Genomic DNA, 22,300 nt, shown 5'->3' on the forward strand with positions numbered 1-22,300 from the left:
CTTTATTTCTTTGGGCTCCAAAATCACTGCAGATGGTGACTGCAGCCATGATATTAAAAGACACTTGCTCCTTGGAAGAAAAGCTATGACCAATCTAGACAGCATATTAAAAAGCAGAGATGTTACTTTGCCAATAGAGGTCCATCTAGTCAAAGCTATGGTTTTTCCAGTAGTCAGGTATGGATGGGAGAGTTGAACCATAAAGAAAGCTGAGCACGAAAGATTTGATGCTTTTGAACTATAGTGTTGGAGAAGACTCTTGAGAGTCTGTTGGACTGCAAGGATATCAAACCAGTCAATTCTAAAGGAAATCAACCCAAATATTCATTGGAAGGACTGGACTGATGCTGAAGCTCCAGTATGATGTGAAGAGTCGACTCAATGGAAAAGACCTTGATGCTGGGAAAGATAGAAGGCAGGAAGAGAAGGGGATGACAAAGGATGAGATGGTTGGATGACATCATTGACTCAAAGGACATAAGTTTGAGCAAACTCTTGGAGACAGTGAAGGACAGGGAGGCCTGGTGTGCCTCAGTCCATGGGGTCGCAAAGAGTCAGACATAACTGAGCAACCAAACAACAGCAACAATCAGAGATTAAGCTCGGAGTGATGAGCAGAGTGACTAAGTAGGAGCCAAGGGTTTGAAGCCTTGTGAGTTACATAGTAGAGATTCTGCTTCATTCTGAGGCCAGTGGGGCCCATGGAAGAGCTTTAGCTAAGAAAGGGATGATGTGAACAAAATTGGAGTTCAGAAAGAGCGTTTTTTGTGGTAGCTGCCACTGCTGCTGCTTCAGTCGTGTCCGACTCTGTGCGACCCCAGAGACGGCAGCCCACCAGGTTTCTCTGTCCCTGGGATTCTCCAGGCAAGAATACTGGAGTGGGTTGCCATTACCTTCTCCAGGGGATCTTCCTGATCCAGGGATCGGACCTGGGTCTCTTGCATCCCAGGCAGATTCTTTAGCACCTGAGCCACCAGGATATTTAGATACAGATTAAAACAACAAACAGTGTATTATTTAGTTATGTGGGTTCTTAGACTTGGTATCAATGGCACCGCACTGTCTAGGCTTCTTGGAGCTGCTTTCTCCTCCAGTGTTACACTTGTAGTTTGGTCCGTGTTAGTGAATGTAGTTTATTCTATGCTATATGTTATTAAGTTATATTAATACACCACAGTTTGTTTATTCTTTCTCTGCTAGAGAGACATTTGTGTTATTTATTTTGTTAACACAAACAATGCTTCTGTGACCATTTTTTTTAGTGCACATTTCCTCTTGAAATAACAGTTTCTTCAAGGAATATACCAGTAGAATGTCTGGGTTTAGGGACTAAGCACCCTTAGTCTTACATGGTGATGCCAAATGGTTTTTCCTGCGTGGGTGTACCAATTTACATGCTACCAGTACTCTTGCCTGGCAGATCCCATGGGCGGAGGAGCTTGTGGGCTGCAGTCCATGGGGTCTCAAAGAGTCGGATACGACTGAGCGAATTGACTTTCACGTTTCACTTTCATGCATTGGAGAAGGAAATGGCAACCCACTCCAGTGTTCTTGCCTGGAGAATCCCAGGGACGGCGGAGCCTGGTGGGCTGCCGTCTCTGGGGTCGCACAGAGTCGGACACGACTGAAGCGACTTAGCAGCAGCAGCAGCAGCAGTAGTGATAGAGATGATGATATTAGCACTATGAATAATGAGCTAACACTTTTGTTTCCTTTCCATGCCAGGCACTGACTCTTCTAAACACTTCTTTAGTTTATTTAATCCTCACAGCAGTTCAGTGAAGTATGTGGTGTTGTCATTTCTCATGTTGCAGTTGGAGAAACTGAGGCTTGTAGAGGCTCAGTTGCTGGCCCAGGGCATCCTGCTAGTAAATGGAAGAGCCAGAATTCAAACACAGGAATCTGTGCCCTTAACAATTGTTCTTCATGTCGTTTGACCCCTTGATATCCAGGTGACTTAAGTTTTTCCTGACTGAGGGATTTACATAATACCTTTGTGGTTTTAACATGTACTGTATTCCCTGATGAGGCTCTGGTGGCTCAGATGTAAAGCGTCTGCCTGCAGTGCGGGAGACCTGGGTTTAATCCCTGGGTCAGGCAGATCCCCTGGAAAAGGCAATGGCAACCCACTCCAGTATTCTTGCCTGGAATATCCCAAGGATGGAGGAGCCTGGTAGGCTACAGTCCATGGGATAGCAAAGAGTCGGACACGACTGAACAACTTCACTTTCATATTCCCTGATTAGTAACAGCATTTAAAAAATATTTTTATTGACAGTCCTGTTTTCTCTTCTGCACAATACCTGTTCATGGCTTTTGCCCTTTTTTTAAAATAAAAAGTTATTTATTTTTTATTTCCTGGCTGTGCTGCATCTTTCTTTCTGCTTGTGGGCTTTCTCTAGTTGTGGCGAGCGGTGGCTCCTCTGAGTTGCGGTGTGTGGGCTGCTCAGTTGGGGCCTTCTCTTGCCATGGAGGCACAGGCTCTGGGCTCACGGTCTTCAGTGGTCGCAGCTCCCAGGCTCTGGAGCTCAGGCTCAGCAGTTGTGGCCCACGGGCTCCGCGACATGGGGGGTCTTCCTAGAGCAGGGATTGAACCTGCGCCCCCTGCGTTGGCCGGCAGATTCTTAACCCCTGGACTGCCAGGGACACCTCGCCCATTTTTTCACGTGACGGTCTTTTTCTTACTGGTTCACAGAAGTTCTTCCTCATTTGTGTGTCCTGAGCCCCCCATCAGTTATTTGTGTTACAAGCAACTTCTCCCAGTCTGTAGCTCGTATTTTTTTTACCTTTTTAAGTTCTACAAGTAAAGTTCTGAATCTGAGATTTAACGTGAGAATTTTCAGTCTTCTCCTTTATGGTTTGTGTTATTTGTATTTATTTAAACAATCCTCTCAATACTCTCAAGCTCCTGCAGATACTTGCCTACATTTTCTTCTATCTTTTATGTCGTGCTTTTCCACATTTAAACCCTCAATCCTTCTGGAATTGATGATTGTGTATGGTGTGAGTTAAGATCCAGTTTTAGGTTTTGAAATATGTTTAGTTTTTAAAATATTTTTATTTAAAACACAAAAACCGTCACTGCTTTTAGTCGTGTTTTTCTCTCCCTCTATTAATAGTCTGCCACCTTCTTAGCTTTCCAACCCCCAAATCTTTAAAAGGCTTTCTGTTTCTGTGAAATGTTTCTCAATTATGTCAACAGAAAAGTGACTTTTTCCATAATATGAAGCACTGGAACTGTATTTGCTTTTGTGAGCTGTCACTCTCATTTGTCGTTTATCTCTGGGGAATCCCTAGCCACTTAAAGTGTGTGATTTTGTGTGTGTCTTTTGCAGGCTAAGGGTCTCAGATGACATTTGAGATACTTTTGCATGTTCATGAAATGGGAGGTGAATGGGGAAGATTCAAGTGAGGAAGTAACGTGAGCTACACATGAAAATTAGGTTGGAGAAGCCAAGTTGTGAACAGAAGGTTAAAGAGTCTATGCTTTTCAATCACCAACTGAGATGTCATTGACACTTTTTGCAGAGGAAAGTAATGTCCATCAGAATGCTGTTGTGGGAGCTTGTGTCTTCACAATAAAAGAGGGGTTACGGGATTGAAGTGGGGAGTGGAAAAGTTCATTTAGAAGATATAATATTCGTATTACTTCACTCATGAGGTAATGGGTTCTAAAGTAGGGTGCTGGCAGTTTACAGAAAACAGAGGGCTGACTTTGGGAGAAGCTGATGATGAGAACTTGACACGGTTTGTTGAATTCTCTATGCATACAGTAGGGATTTCCGGATAGCTCAGTTGGTAAAGAATCTGCCTGCAATACAGGAGACCCCGGTTCAGTTCTTGGGTTGGGAAAATCTGCTGGAGAAGGTATAGGATACTCACTCCAGTATTCTTGGGCTTCCCTTGTGGCTCAGCTGGTAAAGAATCCACCTGCAATGTGGGAAACCTGGGTTGGGAAGATCCCCTGGAGAAGGGAAAGGCTGCCCACTCCAGTATTCTTGCATAGAGAATTCCATAGACTGTGTATAGGCCATGGGATCACAGAGTCGGACACGACTGATTGACTTTGATGCACACATGCATACAGTGGGGTACCGTAGCAACCACAAAATCCTGTCTCCCATGAGCACTGGTCTTCTGCTTTGACCATTTTTCTTATTATTTTTTAAATTTGTTTGTATTGGCCTTGCCTGTCATTGTTAGATGGTTATCCTCTTAAAAACAAGGTTTTGAAAGTGAACCATGCATTCCGTGCTTTCTTACATGCCAAGCCACCCATCATCTGGTGGTGGTGGTTTAGTCACTAAGTTGTGTCTGACTTCATGGTCCCATGGACTGTAGCCCTGCCAGGCTCCTCTGTCCATGGGATTCTTCAGGCAAGAATACTGGAGTGGGTTGCCATTTCTTTCTCCATGGGATCTTCCCCACCCAGGGATCAAACCTGCTTCTCCTGTACCAGTGGGTGGATTCCTTACCACTGAGCCTCCAGAGAAGCCCCCACCAGTCATCTACCAGAGTTCTATGCCAGCCTGAGATCAGATCTGCTGCACTTTTATCAAGATTTTTCTTCCTTCCACACTACTTTGTAACCTCAACAGGATTTTAAAAATTGTGCTAAAATAGACCTAAATTATTAAACATGAAATTTACTATTTTACCCAGTTTCAGGTGTGCAGGTCAGTGACATTAAGTACATTCACACTGATGTGCCACCATCACCCACTGTCCATCTCTTGAACTTTCTGTCCTCACAAACTGAAACTCTGTTCCCTGAAACAGTACCTGCCCCCGCCGCCCCGTTCCCCCTCCTCACGGTGCTTGGCAGCCACAGGTCTGCTGTCTGTCACTATGAATTTGACTACCCTAGGCTCCTCAGGGAAGTGCGCTCACAAAGTGTGTGTGTGTTTGAACCTGGCTTATTTCGATGAGCATGTCTTTAAGGTTTACCCGTGTCGTGACACATGTCAAAATTAATTATCAATCATAAAGTACATATATACGTATCACATTTTGTTTATCCGTTCATCTGTTGATGGACTTTTGGGCTGTTTCTGCCTTTTGGCTGTTGTGGACAATATTGCCGTGAAAATGGGTGTGCAGATACCCCTTCTAGTCCCTGCTTTTAGTTCTCAGGGGTATATGCCCACAATTGGAATTGCTGGATCACAGGGTAATTCTAGGGTAATCTTTTGAAGAAGCTCCATCCTGTTTTCAACAGCAGTTACACTATTTTACACTCCTACCAGCACTACTCAAGGACTAATTTCTGCACATTTTCACCAACACTGTATTTTCTGATCGTTGCTGTTGTTGTAATAGCTCTCCTAATGGATGTGAAGCAGCATCTCATTGTAGGACAGGATTTTCTGGATCGTCATTAAAAAAGCATTCAGGGTACTTCTCAATACTTACCATTTCTTTATTTATTTTACTGTGTAACCAACTCGTTGCATAAATGGAACTCTTTTGCTGCCAGTAGAAGTAACTGTCTTACAACCATTCTTTCAAACTTGTCATCTCAGTTTATTTTTTCCTCCCATGCATAAGCTCACATACACTTCTCACAGTCCACAAAGTTGCTATCAGGTCATAAGCAAAGTCATAGCCTATCTGGCAGAGAATGTGTCTGAAAGTCTAGTTCATTGTAATGTCAAAACTGATTAAAAAAAAAACTAAAACACCTCTCGATTAAAGCTGGTAAAATTTCTCAGACTGAGAAGTGTTTTCAGGGAATACAGGAGTGTTGCTTGCTTCTTTCTTGGTTTATAGCTTCCTCCACTTCCTACCTGCAGTTGCAGGATGGGGGAAGGGTGAGTAGTAACTTGTTGGAGGAACTAGGTTGACCAAGGCACATGGTATTCATTCTTCCCGGGCATGACAAGTGCCCAAAGCTGTCTGGGTCTTCTAGGACATTTTGTGGGTTTGGGAGGAATTCCTCACTTGCACAATGCCCTTAATGCCCTGCTCTGTCTTTTCCTGATTCCTGTCCCTCCTGGTAGGCAGAGTTTCTTAAAGTTACCCAGCGTGGGTCTCTTCTCTGTGATCCACGTCTGGGCCACATGTGTGCCTCACCACAGTCTTGTCTTCTTTTCCTGTTACCAGGAGTCTTGCTTATCCTCCCTAGTGAAAGTGAAAGTGAAGTCGGTCAGTCGTGTCTGACTCTTTGCGACCCCATGGACTGTAGCCTATCAGGCTCCTCTGTCCATGGGATTTTCCAGGCAAGAGTACTGGAATGGGGTGCCATTTCCTTCTCCAGGGGATCTTCCCGACCCAGGAATCAAACCGGGATCTTGAGCATTGCAGGCAGACACTTTACCGTCTGAGCCACCAGGGAAGCCCAAGGTGTCCCTCAAAATCCACGAGTCACAGAAGATCAAGAGAGTCTCATGAATTCCTTGAAGTTTTCAACCTTGAATTCTTAGCTTAAGAATTCATGTCCTCTAATTATTTTTTAACCTCTTTCCTATTGTCTTAAAGTAGGAATGGGTAATTGCTGGTTTTGCCGTTTCTTAGTTTCTTGCCTAGAATGTCCTGCTAGGTAGCGTGGTCTACCATCTTGCTTAAGGATATGTGGGTATTTAACACCTCTCTAGTTTTATTGCTGAATCCCTGTGTCTACACAGTCTTGCCTGATAATCCGGGCTTCCCTGATAGCTCAGTGGTAAAGAATCCGCCTGCAGTGCAGGAGACCCTGCTTCGATTCCTGGGTTGGGAAGATCTCCTGAAGAACAGATAGGCTACCCTCTCCAGTATTTTTGGGCTTCCTTTGTGGCTCTGCTAGTGAAGAATCTGCCTGCAATGCAGGAGACCCCGGTTCGATCCCTGGTTGGGAAGATCCTCTGGAGAAGGGAAAGACTCCCCACTCCAATATTCTGGCCGGGAGCATTCCATGGACTGTGTAGTCCACAGGGTCCCAAAGAGTCGGACACGACTGAGCGGCTTTCACCACCACCACCCTGTATCTACGTGGGAAGAGCACTGAACATCTTTATTTGATTAGCTGATAAAATATTAATACTTGGGGAGGAAGCCTTACTTTTGCTTTAGTAGTTGGTTCCCTTCTCCAATCAGGTTACATTTGTCCGTTCACTTTCCTTGTTTCCATTGGTAAGCCTCATGAATTTAATATTATCCATTCATTTCCTTAAAAATAAATAGTATTTTGGCATGTACCATTATTTGGATAATGAATTTTATAAATGACTAAATTGTTTTAATTGGTCTGAATTACCTGTTTCAGTTTTGATTTGACCTTGAATTTCCACCTCCTTGTTGAGTTCCTGGCCCATGTTAAAGCTCAGTAACTGGACGAATGGTTGAGTGGGTGGATGAATGGGTAGTCATCGTTCATTTTTGCAATCTCAGAAATAACTCTGCCGTATCTGTACCTTCATTTTAAGATTGAGATTTCTTCTAAGCCTTCGTCAAATTAAGTTATGTGCATAAGATAGTCTTGTCTTCTTAGCCGTTTTATCGATTCTCTTTAATTCCTGATCTTCCAACATTTGCGAAATCCGTTATCTGTTGGATAGCATGGCGGGTTGGTCTGTGCAGATACAGAATCACTGTATTCCCAGGAACTTGCCCACGAGAGCATCTTGCTTACAGAGCACGTCTCCATCCAGTCTATTCCCTGTTTGCCCTCATTGGCCGTGGGAGCCCCTGAGCTGGCGCACACGATCAGTACCACCCATTGATGGTTATCGAGTAGGGTACACCCAGGCTGTTGCTCATTGCTTCCTTTGCCAGGTGTGCACACACCTTGCTTGCACTCTCTCCCCTGGCATCACTAATTATTCATGGCATGTACCACCTCTTATTCCAGTATGTCCACATGTCTACATGGTACTTTCTTTTTTTATTATGTATTTTAAATAAGATTCGAGAGAATCATACTCTTGGACACAAATTTCCACCATTATTAATAACTTTAAGTCTAGAGCTAATGATACATTTATCTGATGGGGGAAGAGATCATATGTTTTGAAATAAGGTAATTTGTAATAAAGAACTGGGGATATAAACCTTAAAAACTCCTGAAGATACTTAAAGGCCCTCTTTAGAATTTTAATACTTTTAAAATCCATTTCTTCATCTAATAATTAAACATTTTCCTTCAAATATTATTGTTCAATGAAAATAAAATGATAGTATTTCATGATTATTTTCTTTTTACTGTTGGAAAAGAAATGCAAAAAAGCAAAATGGCTGTCTGGGGAGGCCTTACAAATAGCTGTGAAAAGAAGAGAAGCGAAAAGCAAAGGAGAAAAGGAAAGATAGAAACATCTGAATGCAGAGTTCCAAACAATAGCAAGAAGAGATAAGAAAGCAGCCTTCAGCGATCAATGCAAAGAAATAGAGGAAAACAACAGAATGGGAAAGACTAGAGATCTCTTCAAGAAAATCAGAGATACCAAAGGCACATTTCATGCAAAGATGAGCTCGATAAAGGACAGAAATGGTATGGACCTAACAGAAGCAGAAGATATTAAGAAGAGATGACAAGAATACACAGAATAACTGTACAAAAAAGATGTTCACGACCCAGATAATCACGACGGTGTGATCACTGACCTAGAGCCAGACATCCTGGAATGTGAAGTCATGTGGGCCTTAGAAAGCATCACTATGAACAAAGCTAGTGGAGGTGATAGAAAAACATCTATTTCTGCTTTATTGACTATGCCAAAGCCTTTGACTGTGTGGATCACAATAAACTGTGGGAAATTCTGAAAGAGATGGGAATACCAGACCACCTGACCTGCCTCTTGAGAAACCTGTATGCAGGTCAGGAAGCAACAGTTAGAACTGGACATGGAACAACAGACTGGTTCCAAATAAGAAAAGGAGTACGTCAAGGCTGTATATTGTCACCCTGTTTATTTAACTTATATGCCGAGTACATGATGAGAAACGCTGGACTGGAAGTAACGCAGGCTGGAATCCAGATTGCCGGGAGAAATATCAATAACCTCAGATATGCAGATGACACCATCCTTATGGCAGAAAGTGAAGAGGAACTAAAAAGCCTCTTGATGAAGGTGAAAGTAGAGAGTGAAAAAGTTGGCTTAAAGCTCAACATTCAGAAAACGAAGATCATGGCATGCGGTCCCATCACTTCATGGGAAATAGATGGGGAAACAGGGGAAACAGTGTCAGACTTTATTTTTCTGGGCTCTAAAATCACTGCAGATGGTGAGTGCAGCCATGAAATTAGAAGACTCTTACTCCTTGGAAGGAAAGTTATGACCAACCTAGATAGCACATTCAAAAGCAGAGACATTACTTTGCCAACAAAGGTTCGTCTAGTCAAGGCTATGGTTTTTCCTGTGGTCATGTATGGATGTGAGAGTTGGACTGTGAAGACAGCTGAGTGCTGAAGAACTGATGCTTTTGAAGTGTGGTGTTGGAGAAGACTCTTGAGAGTCCCTTGGACTGCAAGGAGATCCAACCAGTCCATTCTAAAGGAGATCAGCCCTGGGATTTCTTTGGAAGGAATGATGCTAAAGCTGAAACTCCAGTAGTGTGGCCACCTCATGCGAAGAGTTGACTTATTGGAAAAGACTCTGATGCTGGGAGGGATTGGGAGCAAGAGGAGAATGGGACGACAGAGGATGAGATGGCTGGATGGCATCACTGACTCGATGGACGTGAGTCTGAGTGAACTCCGGAAGTTGGTGATGGACAGGGAGGCGTGTCATGTTGCGATTCATGGGGTCGCAAAGAGTCGGACACGACTGAGCGACTGATCTGATCTGATCTGATACACTGGAGCATTCCTGCTATTTTCACTGTATATGTGGAATCCATCAGTAATAGTGCATATTAAATATGTCTTAATGATATAACCTGAGAAACTAACAATCTTTTCTCATTCTTTTGTGGAAAGATATATTCTCATTTCCAAATTACCAATTTTAAAAGTTATGAAATGAAACAGTTTGTCCAATAGGAATCTAATATGGGCCATATTTGCAGTTCTTGGGTTTTCATAGTAGCCACATTAAGAAAACAAGAACAACTGAAGTTCTTTTTTTAAATCCATTTATTTAATCCAGTATTTCCAAAGTGTTAACATTCTACCTGAAACAGTATTTAAAAATTACTAATATGATATCGGAAGTGAAATGTACCCCTGACATATATATGACAAAAAGTAATGTAGGTTGAATGATTAAAGTGGAAAACACTGAAACAATGAAGTTGTGTTTAAAAGAAAATATATATACTACTTCTGTATTTAAAATTAAATTATAAATTTATTTTCTCAGTTGCCTTAATCACATTTCAAATTCTCAGTAGCCATATGTGGCTAGTTAGACAGCTCACAAATAAAATCTTTTGTAAGTCAGATGGTGTTAATGCAAGGGGAAAAAAAAAAACCCACATTTTCAGAAAGTGCTCCTCTTTTCATTTCAACCACAATTTTGGTTTTTATCATTAAAAATTAGAAATAGATGAACTAAATTCATTTTTAAAGAGAAGATAAATTTCTCATCTAGGTGACAACCTTTTAAAATTTTTATTTAGAAGCTTAACAGAAATTAGAACAATTTTTAAAAAGTGAAGTGATTTCCCGTCTGGAACGTATAACTGAAGTGTTGAAACTAAACAGAAAATTTTGCCATTCTATACATGTTAAGCTCACTGCTTTTCTTCACACATCCAAGCACCTTCCTACTCTGGAACGTGCCGGATAAATAGAACTTCTTTTATTATTCATATGACTGTAGTCTGTTCCTGTGAAGTAATTTTTTTTTTTTTTAAGAAGCGCTTTAATTTTACCCTAAACAATTCAGTTTTCGGTTTCTTACAATGTAATTTGTCTGCTGGGATTTGATGTATTGTTTCTCGCTAGCGTTTTCCATAGTAGATTTTCATTTTGCGTAGTCACGTTGTTTGAACATTTGCAAGCGGAGCCCACTAACTGCTATTGGCCTGCTTCTTTGTGTGGCATGATTTCTTCTCCCCACCTGCTCACAGCAGGTTGTCTGCAGGCCTGAAGAGTAGCTAAATACTTTTGAAAATATCTTGAGATCCTGCTAAGGTCTTAACAATTTCCGCATTTGTGTGATGTGCAGCTATTCATGGTGTACCTTTGAAGGCTGTTTTCTTTTATTTCTCATATTCTTGCTTAAATATTTTCAAGAGAAGATAAATTTATTATAAATAACAGTACAAAGCTGATTGCAGTCCTATTGCATTCTGCATTGAATAGGTCATTGATATTCAACTAAGTGGAACAAATTTTCTATGTTAAAGCAGACAAATTTGGAATAGTGTCACATGCATCTCATGTTATTTACTACAGAATACCAGATTAAATGGATTACTTGTGAATTGATTGCAGTGTTAAATAGATGATATAACATGATAACTTAAAATGCTCAGTGGGCCTTTGTAATATAGAATCGTATACAAGCACAGGAATATAATAGAAGAGAGGTTATCGTGTTTGTTGAATGTATGTCTGTGATATATTTGCCAAATGCTTATCCAGAGAGAATTTGAATAGATTTTTAAGATTTAACCTTGAGTTTCTGTTTCTAAACGAAATGGATTTTCTCACCATTTCAGAAAACAAGTGAAAAATGTTATTTTCTTTTTTCTGGTTTTTAGATTAAAATAACTCCCACAACTTCTGAGAACAAACTTTAGTTTTAATCCTAATAAATGTATGAGTACAGGTGCTAAAATAAATATGTTAGGAATATTTTGACAAGAAAATTAAATGAAGTAGTAGCTTACATTTTGCTTATACTTCACCAGTACAAGAAAAAAGTGAATTTGAAAGTAATCGTCTTATGTTTTTAGGCCCCAAATAAGTGTACCCCACATTTTTTAGATGCCCCCCCCATTCCCTGAGAAGTAATTAGCTGTTATTTTTTAACTAAATGCATGTGGTTACTCTGGAGTCATCAAATGTAATATGAAACCATCTATTTAGAATGTATAGGATATATAAATAAATAACTTGAAGAAGTAGAGGATGGTATTTTTTCCTAATGAAGTAGGAAATGAAAGAGTAATTATTAACCATATCCTTTTCACATTCCTGAAAACATCAATTACAGTTACACATCATAGAAACAAGCCCACCAGTAGTAGCACAGAAATAACTCCTTTCACTGTGCTTCAAAAAATTTAATCACTATTTAACAGCTGGGATGTATTTACAGCCATAATTCAAAATATTAATTTCAGTGCAGGTCTGCCTGCTTTTGTAGTGTAGCCTAGAAGCTTAACCATTTTCTTGTCTCTAGTGGCATGTGTTTTATGATTTGGAGTTGCTTTTAAAAATTTAATGTAATGGGAAAGTGTCTTTCTCAATCCCTTCCCCCCTCCCCACACACACACACTTCTTTCTTCTCTACTATCTGTTAAGTAGAAAATTATGTTTTAGTAGCTGCCACAAGAAGAGGATTTTGAACAGTATAAACACTGATTATGGAAAATAATGCAGGCAGCTGCACTGAAGACCGATAAGAGCAATCCCATAGTAATGGCCTTTAAAACATATTATCAAGTTGGGAATCAGTGAGGGGAAAGAGACAACTATGACTGTTTCTTCTCTTGCTGTTCAGCAAGATTACTTTTAAAGGTGAAACTGCCTCTGATTTTATTATCTGAGAGATATCTTTGGAGCATTTTAAAACTTTGTGAATGTTTTTGCTTTTTTTGAGTGAGCAATCTTGCTAATTGTGCATGAATTTGATTCTAACAAATGTTGAAATTGTTGCATTAACAAAGTCTTCTTAAATATTCTTTTCCTTAAAGAAGGGAAAAGGGAGTATATTTTATAAATGTTGAAGCAGACTATTAGAATAAGAAAAGAAGGCCATTTTCGTCTAGCTATGAAGTGCCACTTAAAATAGAAAAGTGGGTGAAATATTTGGAGAAAATATTTTAGGATAGGATATGTTTCAGGAAAAAAGTTTTAAGTTTTATTTTATTTTTGCTCTGAGCCTATCAAGTGGCCAGTTTGTGTTTGTTTGGGCGTGCCTCAGACTCGTCGTAGGCATGGAGTGCTTTGTTCTCTGTGGATTCGTAAACCAAGTGGTCTCAATTCTAGACTGTGAGAAAAGTGTGCATTCCTGTTTCCTGTAGCCAAGTAAATTCCAATTTTGAGTGAAATTTTATTTCCCTGTTTTCTGTTACATCCGTCTTTATTGCTGAGATATGTCAGGTGTGGATGCTTTCAAGTACACAGAGTAGCTGTGGTGAGAACAATCTGAGACTCCGTAGATATGTAATTTTAACTTGCTTTCAGTTGAATGCAATAGGTTAACTTATTGGTGCTTATATGTATGGTTTACATATCATTGTTACAATTTAATTGTTTGTAAAAATATAAATTCTAAACCTGTTTCCATTTTACATATTGCAGAATTACTTCTGTTTGCCTGGGAATCAGCCCAGCCTTTGTAGGGTAAGGGAAAGGAACCGTTGTATTTTGTAAATGTCTCCTACATAGAAAGTAATGCCAATACAACTCAGGCAGTGTACTAGACTCAGGAGATACAGCGGTGACCAAGACTCACATTGTATCAGGGGGATGTAGATGCCAAACATGTAAACACATAAAGAAGGTAACTTGAGTGCTAAGAAGGTTATGAAGACTGTAACATGATAATCATTGAAGATGAGTAAGGAGATGGCTTTAGGTAGGGAGAGAAACTTTTGTTAGAAAGTCTTCTCTGAATAGCTACCATTGAGATGAAACCTGTGGGGAGTAGGAGGAAGCCTTACAAAAATCTAGGGGAGGAAAGTCCCAAGTGGAAAGAATGGCGAGTGTCAAGGCCCTGAGGAGGAACAAGACTGGTTTGTATGGAGGCCAGAAGAAAGGTCAGTATCCCAAGTGTAGTTGTTTAGTCACCGAGTCATGTCAAACTCTTTGCAACCCCGTGGACTGCAGCACACCAGGCCTCCCTGTCTATCACCAACTCCCAGAGTTTACTCAAACTCATGTCCATTGAGTTGGTGATGCCATCCAACCATCTCATCCTCTGTCATTCCATTCTCCTCCCGCCTTCAATCTTTCCCAGCATCAAGGTCTTTTCAAATGAGTCAGTTCTTCTCATCAGGTGGCCAAAGTGTTGGAGTTTCAGCTTGAGCATCAGTCCTTCCATTGAATATTCAGGACTGATCTCCTTTAGGATGGACTGGTTGGATCTCCTTGCTGTCCAAGGGACTCTCAAGAGTCTTCTCTAACACCACAGTTCCAAAGCGTCAATTCTTCAGTGCTCAGCTTTCTTTATGATCCAACTCTCACATCCATACATGACTACTGGAAAAACCATAGCCTTGACTAGACAGACCTTTGTTGGCAAAGTAATGTCTCTGCTTTTGAATATGCTATCTAGGTTGGTCATAACTTTCCTTCCAAGAAGTAAGCGTCTTTTCATTTCATGGCTGCATTCACCACCTGCAGTGATTTTGGAGCCCAAGAACATAAAGCGTGTCACTGTTTCCATTGTTTCTCCATCTGTTCGCCATGAAGTGATGGGACCAGATGCCATGATCTTAGTTTCCTGATTGTTGAGCTTTAAGCCAACTTTTTCACTCTCCTCTTTCACATTCATCAAGAGTCTCTTTAGTTCTTCTTCATTTTCTGCCATAAGGGTGATGTCATCTGCATATCTGAGGTTATTGATATTTCTCCTGGCAATCTTGATTCCAGATTGTGCTTTATCCAGCCCAGCGTTTCTCATGATATACTCTACAAGTGTAGTTAGGAGAGTGCTAAATATAGACAGGGACCAGGTCGTATAGGATCTTTGTAGACCCAGAAAATTGGGTTTTATTAAATTCCTACTGCAAAACTTTTGAAGAGTTTGAATAGAACAATGGTAAGACGTGCTTTAGGAGAAGGCAATGGCAACCCACTCCAGTACTCTTGCCTGGAAAATCCCATGAACGGAGGAGCCTGGTAGGCTGCAGTCCATGGGGTCACAAAGAGTCAGACACGACTGAGTGACTTCACCTTCACTTTTCACTTTCATGCACTGGAGAAGGAAATGGCAACCCACTCCAGTGTTCTTGCCTGGAGAATCCCAGGGACAGGGGAGCCTTGTGGGCTGCTGTCTATGGGGTCGCACAGAGTCGGACACGACTTAGCAGCAGCAGCAGCAGCAAGATGTGCTTTAAAGGAGCTGCTGTGAGGCAGGTGGACTCATGGGAACAAGTAGTAGAGACAAGGAAATCATTTGTGTGTTCATGGCGGTCATCTACGTGAGAGGTGCTGATGATGGTTTAGACAAAGAGTCAGTCAAATCCAGCCCACTACCAGTTTTTGTACAGTTCACTAGTTGAGTGATTTTTTAAAGTTTGGAAGTATTACACTTTAAATGGTTGAAAAAAAAAAAAGAGTGTTTCATGACACATGAAAAGTATATGAGATTCAAATTTTAGGTTTGTAAATACAGTTTTACCAAACACAGCCGCCTTTATTCATTTTTATCTGTCTGTGGAGTTTTATCATATGTAGCAACTCAGTGCCCTGGTTTTTCCCTGTTGACAGCAGTTCAGTGGCTTAGGAGTTTGTTGGGATTTTTTTTTTTTTTTTTTGATGCAGGACCAAGATTGAATTTTTTCTGAACAGAAAGAACTGTCCTCAGCCACTATTATGGAACGTCTTACAGCTTTGAAAATTAGCTTGTGCTGTGGACTTGATAATATTTCTTAATGAATTCACACTGAAATTGTAAGACAAAACAGCATTTACATGCAAAATGCACACTGTGGTCAAGTCATTTTGACAAATGACGTTTGAGTCACAGCTAGTGTCAAGTTGCTTTTTAGAGTCCGTGGGCTGTCAAAACAAGAAGTGGACTAGAGTTCCAACAGGATTTTTCAAATCTCAGTGCAAAAGCAAAGAATATTTCCGTATTTTATAATCTACATAACTACTGTTGAGGATATTTCACTTACCCTTCAATTGGAAGTGATTAAATTGCAAAATAATGTTATGCTAAGGCAGATATCAAGAGAAGAATCTAGCAAAATCTGGCCCTTTGGAGAAAAAAATGGTCAGCCCTTGCGTAGACTAAGGTGGTAGTGGTGGCGACCACTTGAAGTGAACCAATTTGACATATATTTTGGAGGGAAGATAGGAAAGATTGGTAGGTGGATTAGATACTAGGTATGAAGGAAGTTAAAGAATTGAAAATGAGCCATGAGTGAATGATGATAGTATTTACTGAGATGGGAAGGCTAGGGGAGAAGCAGGCTTGGGGAGGCAGATCAAGAATTCTGTATGGACTTGCTAGGTTTAATATGTGCATTAGATATCCAAGTATTGATATCCAACTAACAGATGACTACATGAGTCTTGAACTCAGGATAAATGGGAGTTGAAAACGTAAATTTGATGATCGTATTCAATAGGCTTTCTGTAAAATCTAATGGATTTTGTATATGGATCTGCCATATACGAAAGATTGAAGTTGGACCCTTACATTACACTAGATAACAAAAATTGACGCAAAGTGGATTAAAGACCTAAGCATAATGCCTAAAACTATAAAACTTCCATAAGAAAATGTAGGCAAAAGCTTCATGACTTTGGAATTGACAGTGATTTCTTGGATATAACTCCAAAAGTGTAAGCAGAAAAGCATAGATACATTGGACTATATCAAATTTAAAGAAAATTGTGTATCAAAGGACACAACGGAGTGAAGAGGCATCCTGTGGAATGGGAGAAATATTTGAAGTCATACATCTGATAAAGGGTTAATATCCAGAATATATAAAGAACTCTTGCAGCTTAACAACAGGAAATTAAATAACCTGATTAAAAGTTAGACAAAGGCCTTGAATAGATGTTGCTCCAGTGAAGAAGCACAAGTGGGCAACAAGCGTAGGAAGAGGTGCTTGGCGTCTTACTTCATACATGTATCTGCCCTTCCTTCCTTTTTATGGCCAAATAATATTCTATTGCATGAAGATGCCATATTTTGTTTATTCATTTATCAGTTGATGGACATGTGGGTTGTTTGGCTATTAGGACTAATGCTGCTATGAACATTCAGGTACATGTTTTTGTGTGGCTGAGAATTCATTTTATGTCTCTTTTTTCCCCAGTGTCTTTCTCGAGAAGCAGGGGGCAACATGAGCATTCAGTTTCTCGGCACAGTGGTAAGTAGGAAAGGATGACTACTTTATATGTTCTTTAATTTACAGAGAGATCAACTGGAAAAGTGATCAGCTGGTTTTAGCCCTTGTGTTTGAACTTGGCTTCACCGTGTTTTTGTTTTGCTGTTAAGTGAGATGTCTTTGTATAAGAAATGGATTCTTTAACATGTGGGGAAAATTCTCGTGATGGAGTAAGTTTAGCTATTTCTTATTAGAGACAAAATAATTTTAAAAATTATTTGCAGTTTGTTGAATCTTTGAAGTACTTTTTTCGCTGGATACTCTTTCCCTATTTTTGATAAAAATAAAAACAAATTTTAAAAAGATGCTTATGAATAGTGACCTTGGAGGGTTCCCTGGTGGCCTAGTGGTTAGGACTCTGTGCTCTCACTGCCGAGGGCCCAGGTTGAATCCTTGGGCAGGGAAGTAAGATCCCACAGTAAGCCAGGTGGCATAAGCAAAAAACAAACAAACAAACAAACAAACAGGTGATTGATATTTTATGTTTGGTTTGTTTTATTTTTTTTGCTTAGTTTTCCATCTAGCTTCTTCTATTAGGTCCACATTTCTAATGAAATTGAATAATAATTTCAAAATTATATAGCTCTACATAGTAAAAAGAAACTTATTTCACACTTATTTTTACTTATGAGTTTATAGGTACCATATTAGTAGTAGTATAATTTTGCAAAATAATTTGGTGAAAAAGATACTTTATTGTTTTAATATCATTTCTCCACTTGTTGCTATTGTATTTGCATATTTCTCTGTGTATTCATCTGTTAGGTATCATTTATAATCTGTAAAATGGTTCATATCTTTTGGGTACCTTGTTTAGGTTGTATATTTATATTGGGTATTTCTGTTGGCTCTGTAACTTGAGGATATCAGCGGACAAGTTTGTGGCTTAGATCAAAAGAAAAGTGACTTTGCCACTGAGTTACAGAGGATATCAATAACAATGTACATTTACTTCATGCTTTGTACTTTATATATGTATAGAGGTGTGGTATAGTTTACAGATTAAAGTACATGTGAAGACACCTGTCCAATATGTACTTTTTAAGTGTTGCACCTAAGACTTGTAGTTATTCTTGCTTTTCTGATTAATAGTTTATAGTTCAGTTCAGTTGCTCAGTCATGTCCGAATCTTTGTGACCCCATGAATCGCAGCATGACACGCCTCCCTGTCTATCACCAACTCCTGGAGTTTACCCAGACTCACGTCCATCGAGTTGGTGATGCCGTCCAGCCATCTCATCCTCTGTCATCCCCTTCTCCTCCTGCCCCCAATCCTTCCCAGCATCAGAGTCTTTTCCAGTGAGTCAACTCTTTGCATGAGGTGGCCAAAGTATTGGAATTTCAGCCTCAGTATCAGTCTTTCCAGTGAACACCTAGGGCTGATCTCCTTTAGAATGGACTGGTTGGATCTCCTTGCAGTCCAAGGGACTCTGAAGAGTCTTCTCCAACACCACAGTTCCAAAGCATCAATTCTTCATTGCTCAGCTTTCTTCACAGTCCAACTCTCACATCCATACATGACTACTGGAAAAACCACAGCCTTGACTAGATGATCTTTGTTGGCAAAGTAATGTCTCTGCTTTTGAATATGCTGTCTAGGTTGGTCATAACTTTCCTTCCAAGGAGTAAGCATCTTTTAATTTCATGGCTGCAGTCACCATCTGCAGTGATTTTGGAGCCCAGAAAAATAAAGTCTGATACTGTTTCCACTGTTTCCCCATCTATTTCCCATGAAGTGATGGGACCAGATGCCATGATCTTAGTTTTCTGAGTGTTGAGCTTTAAGCCAACTTTTTCACTCTCCTCTTTCACTTTCATCAAGAGGCTTTTGAGTTCCTCTTCACTTTCTGCCATAAGGGTGGTGTCATCTGCATATCTGAGGTTATTGATATTTCTCCCGGCAATCTTGATTCCAGCTTGTGCTTCTTCCAGCCCAGCATTTCTCATGATGTACTCTGCATTTAAGTTAAATAAGAAGGGTGACAATATACATCCTTGACGTACTCCTTTTCCTATTTGGAACCAGTCTGTTGTTCCATGTCCAGTTCTAACTCTTGCTTCCTGACCTGCATATAGGTTTCTCAAGAGGCAGATCAGGTGGTCTGGATATTCCCATCTCTTTCAGAATTTTCCAGTTTATTGTAATCCACACAGTCAGAGACTCTGGCATGTGCTTATTTTTTCAACTAAAAAATTTAAATTTTATTTAAATTCATAAGAAATTGGATTAGGGTTCTCCAGAGAAACAGAACCAACAGAGTATGTGTATTATGTTTTCATATGTACAGAGAGAGAGAGAGAGAGATTGGTTGGTTGATTGACTTTAAGCAGTTGATTCCTGTGATTGTGGAGGCAATTCCCAAACCTGCAGAGTAGTTAACATTTCAAGTTCAAGATCAGTGTGCCTGTAGTATTCCTTCCTGCTTGGGAGGTTAATCCTTTTTCTTCAACTGATTGAAAGAGGCTCACCCATGTTATTAGAGGGTAATCTGCTTTACTCAGAGTCTACTGATTTAAATGTTAACCTCATCTAAAAAAGAAAAAAACAAAACAAAACAAAACCATGGCACTTTTCTGGAGGTCCATTGGTTAAGACTCTGTGCTCCTAATGCTGGGGGTGCAGGTTTGATCCCTAGTTGGGTAACTAAGATCCTGCATGCCTTGGCCAAAAAAAAAAAAAAAGAACAAAAAACCCTTTATAGAAACATCTAGAATACTGTTTGACCAAATATCTGAATACTGTTGGCTAGCCAAGTTGACACACAAAATTAACCATCGTCAAAGTGTTCATTTTATCCCTTAGAGGTTTTGAAGTTTTTAACAATAGACGTATTCTTCCAGAAACGGATTTACACATCTTTTCACGCAACAGTAAATTGTGAACATCTTCCTACGTCATTGCATAAAGATCCATGCCATTCTTTTTTTATCAGCTACCTAGACTTACATTATGGGTAGGGTCTTCTGGACCTCTTGTTCTCATGCTAGAAAGGGTTTTTGTGCTGTGTCTGCTATTTGTTATTGCTCCTTGCATTCTAATAGATTTCTCAGGGTTCAAACGTTGAAAAAAATACTTCTTGACAGCCACAACCTGCAAAAGAAAACCCAAACCAACATAAACTTCCTCCTACAATTTTTCCTGTCTCAGAAAATGGCAACTTAAGCTAAAAGTTTATCTTTTCCTTGAATTCCCTCTCCCGCCACTCTCACTGCCCCCATCCTGTCCAAAGTCTTCATCACCTCTTGTCCAAATTGTTGGAGCAGCCAGTCTTCCCACCTCCACCCCTGCTCCCTGCTTATCATTAATATAGCGGTTAAAGTGATCCTTTTAAAATACACATCAGCTCAGCCAGCCTAGTTGCTCGTCTTCAAACATGTCAGGCGCTAGCATCAGGGCCTCCTCCCTTGCCTCTCCTCTGCCAGGCCCAGCTCTCACGCCTCATCTAAACCTGATTACCTCCCGAAGGCGCCACTGCCAAATACCGGCACCGTGAGGATGGGGACACCAGTGTATGAACCGGGTGGAGGGGACATGAGCATTCAGTCCATAATGTGCATTTAGCTGTCAAAGCTCTCCTCCCCAGAACTTTTCCAGGTGATCTGTGCCTACTTCAATTTGTAGATTGTCTGGGTTTTGCTTGTTTGTTTTGCGGACACATTTTTAGTGAAGCTGTGAGTTTGTGCATGTCATATAGTATAAACTCACAAAGAAGCCGAAGAGGTTCAGTGTTTTACATAACCCAAATTCCTTACTTGAACTGTGATTCACAATAAGGACGAATATTTTGTTACTACTTGAAGAATACAGAAGTTACCATTTGATTCCAAATTTTGTACTGTAATCATTGCTTGTATTTAATTTTTTTAAAGTACCATTATGTTTAAAACATCACAATTCTAAGACAAACGTATCTGTGTAAGACTGAGGTTTTTTGGTGTGTGTGAAAACAATGCATATTGCCCGAAAGAGAAAATAACCTACATTGCGCTGAGCAGCTTCTTCATAGCTGTGCTGCTGGCATTCACCCAAGGACTCTCGAGGAACTATCAAATTATATGTCTTTGAAGCTTAGCCAGGGATCTTAATGAAACCAAATCACGCTGAACTTCTTAAAGCTAATTTAAATCTCAAAGTGTACATTTTAAATTAAGTTTTTATTGATAATAAATATACTTTATTTCTTATTAGCCTTGAAAGCTTGAGTAATAATATCAGTAGAATAAACATGTTTTACAAAGATTTACCATTAAGAATGGTATTAATATGACCCTTGGTACGCTAGCACAATTAGATTTCAAAGTTAGCATTTACGAAGTAACAGCGATTAATGACAACCATCGAAAACAATTTTGAACTCCATCAGTTTAACTCAGGAGGGTAAACTTAATATGATAATTCATCTAGTTGAATTGTATCAGCTTAGCAGGAAAGTATGTAAATATGTGACCCTTACCTAGTTTCTAAATGGATGCTGTGCTGATAGATTTATCAGTTCCATTAAAGAACTTTGGGGAACTTTGGAATTTCAGCAGTTGTTCCCTTGGAGGCTGAAAACCCAACCTGGTCTCATACTGGGACCATTCTGGTCTGCATATTTCCATAATTTGCCTTTGCTACTAATACGACAGCAAGACACAAATAACTGTTTCTAATAATATCAGATGGAGTTGTGGAGGACAGCATTTTAATGTAGTAAAAGACCTCCCCGCGGGGTTGTTATTGCTACTATAGAACAGCTACACAGTGGCAACTGGAGTCTCTTAATTGATTCGTTTAATTAGCAAGAGCTGAAGCTTGGGCTGTATCTTGTCATCTGATAGCACAAGTCCCAATTCTGCATCATTTGTATTTATAGATATAAATATGAACATCATCAAAAAGTTTCACTCTTTAACCTTATGGATATTGAACTTGAATAGAGTAAACTCCCATTTGTTGAAAATCCAAATAACTGGCAAATGAAAAGAACTAGGTTTATTATTGTTTTCCTTTACCAGTGGGCTTCCCTGGTAGCTCAGACGGTGAAGAATCTGCTTGCAATGCGGGAAATCTGGGTTTGATACCTGGGTTGGGAAGATCCCCTGGAGAAGGACATGGCTATACCCACTCCAGTATTCTCACCTGGAGAATCCCATGGACAGA

At 40.0% G+C, this 22,300-nt stretch overlaps 1 protein-coding gene across 5 annotated transcripts in view; it reads left to right on the forward strand.

Moving 5' to 3' along the window:
- The window catches only part of PCCA (propionyl-CoA carboxylase subunit alpha), a 420,685-nt gene that overhangs the window by 332,969 nt on the left and 65,416 nt on the right, over positions 1-22,300 (forward strand). For all 5 annotated transcript variants that reach the window (XM_059892112.1, NM_001083509.1, XM_024999954.2 and 2 more), the window contains one exon: positions 17,086-17,139. In XM_059892112.1, coding sequence (XP_059748095.1) covers positions 17,086-17,139 — 54 coding nt within the window. The remainder of the gene's footprint in view (positions 1-17,085; positions 17,140-22,300) is intronic.

Source organism: Bos taurus, chromosome 12, assembly GCF_002263795.3.
Source record: "Bos taurus isolate L1 Dominette 01449 registration number 42190680 breed Hereford chromosome 12, ARS-UCD2.0, whole genome shotgun sequence".
NCBI lineage: Eukaryota > Metazoa > Chordata > Mammalia > Artiodactyla > Bovidae > Bos > Bos taurus.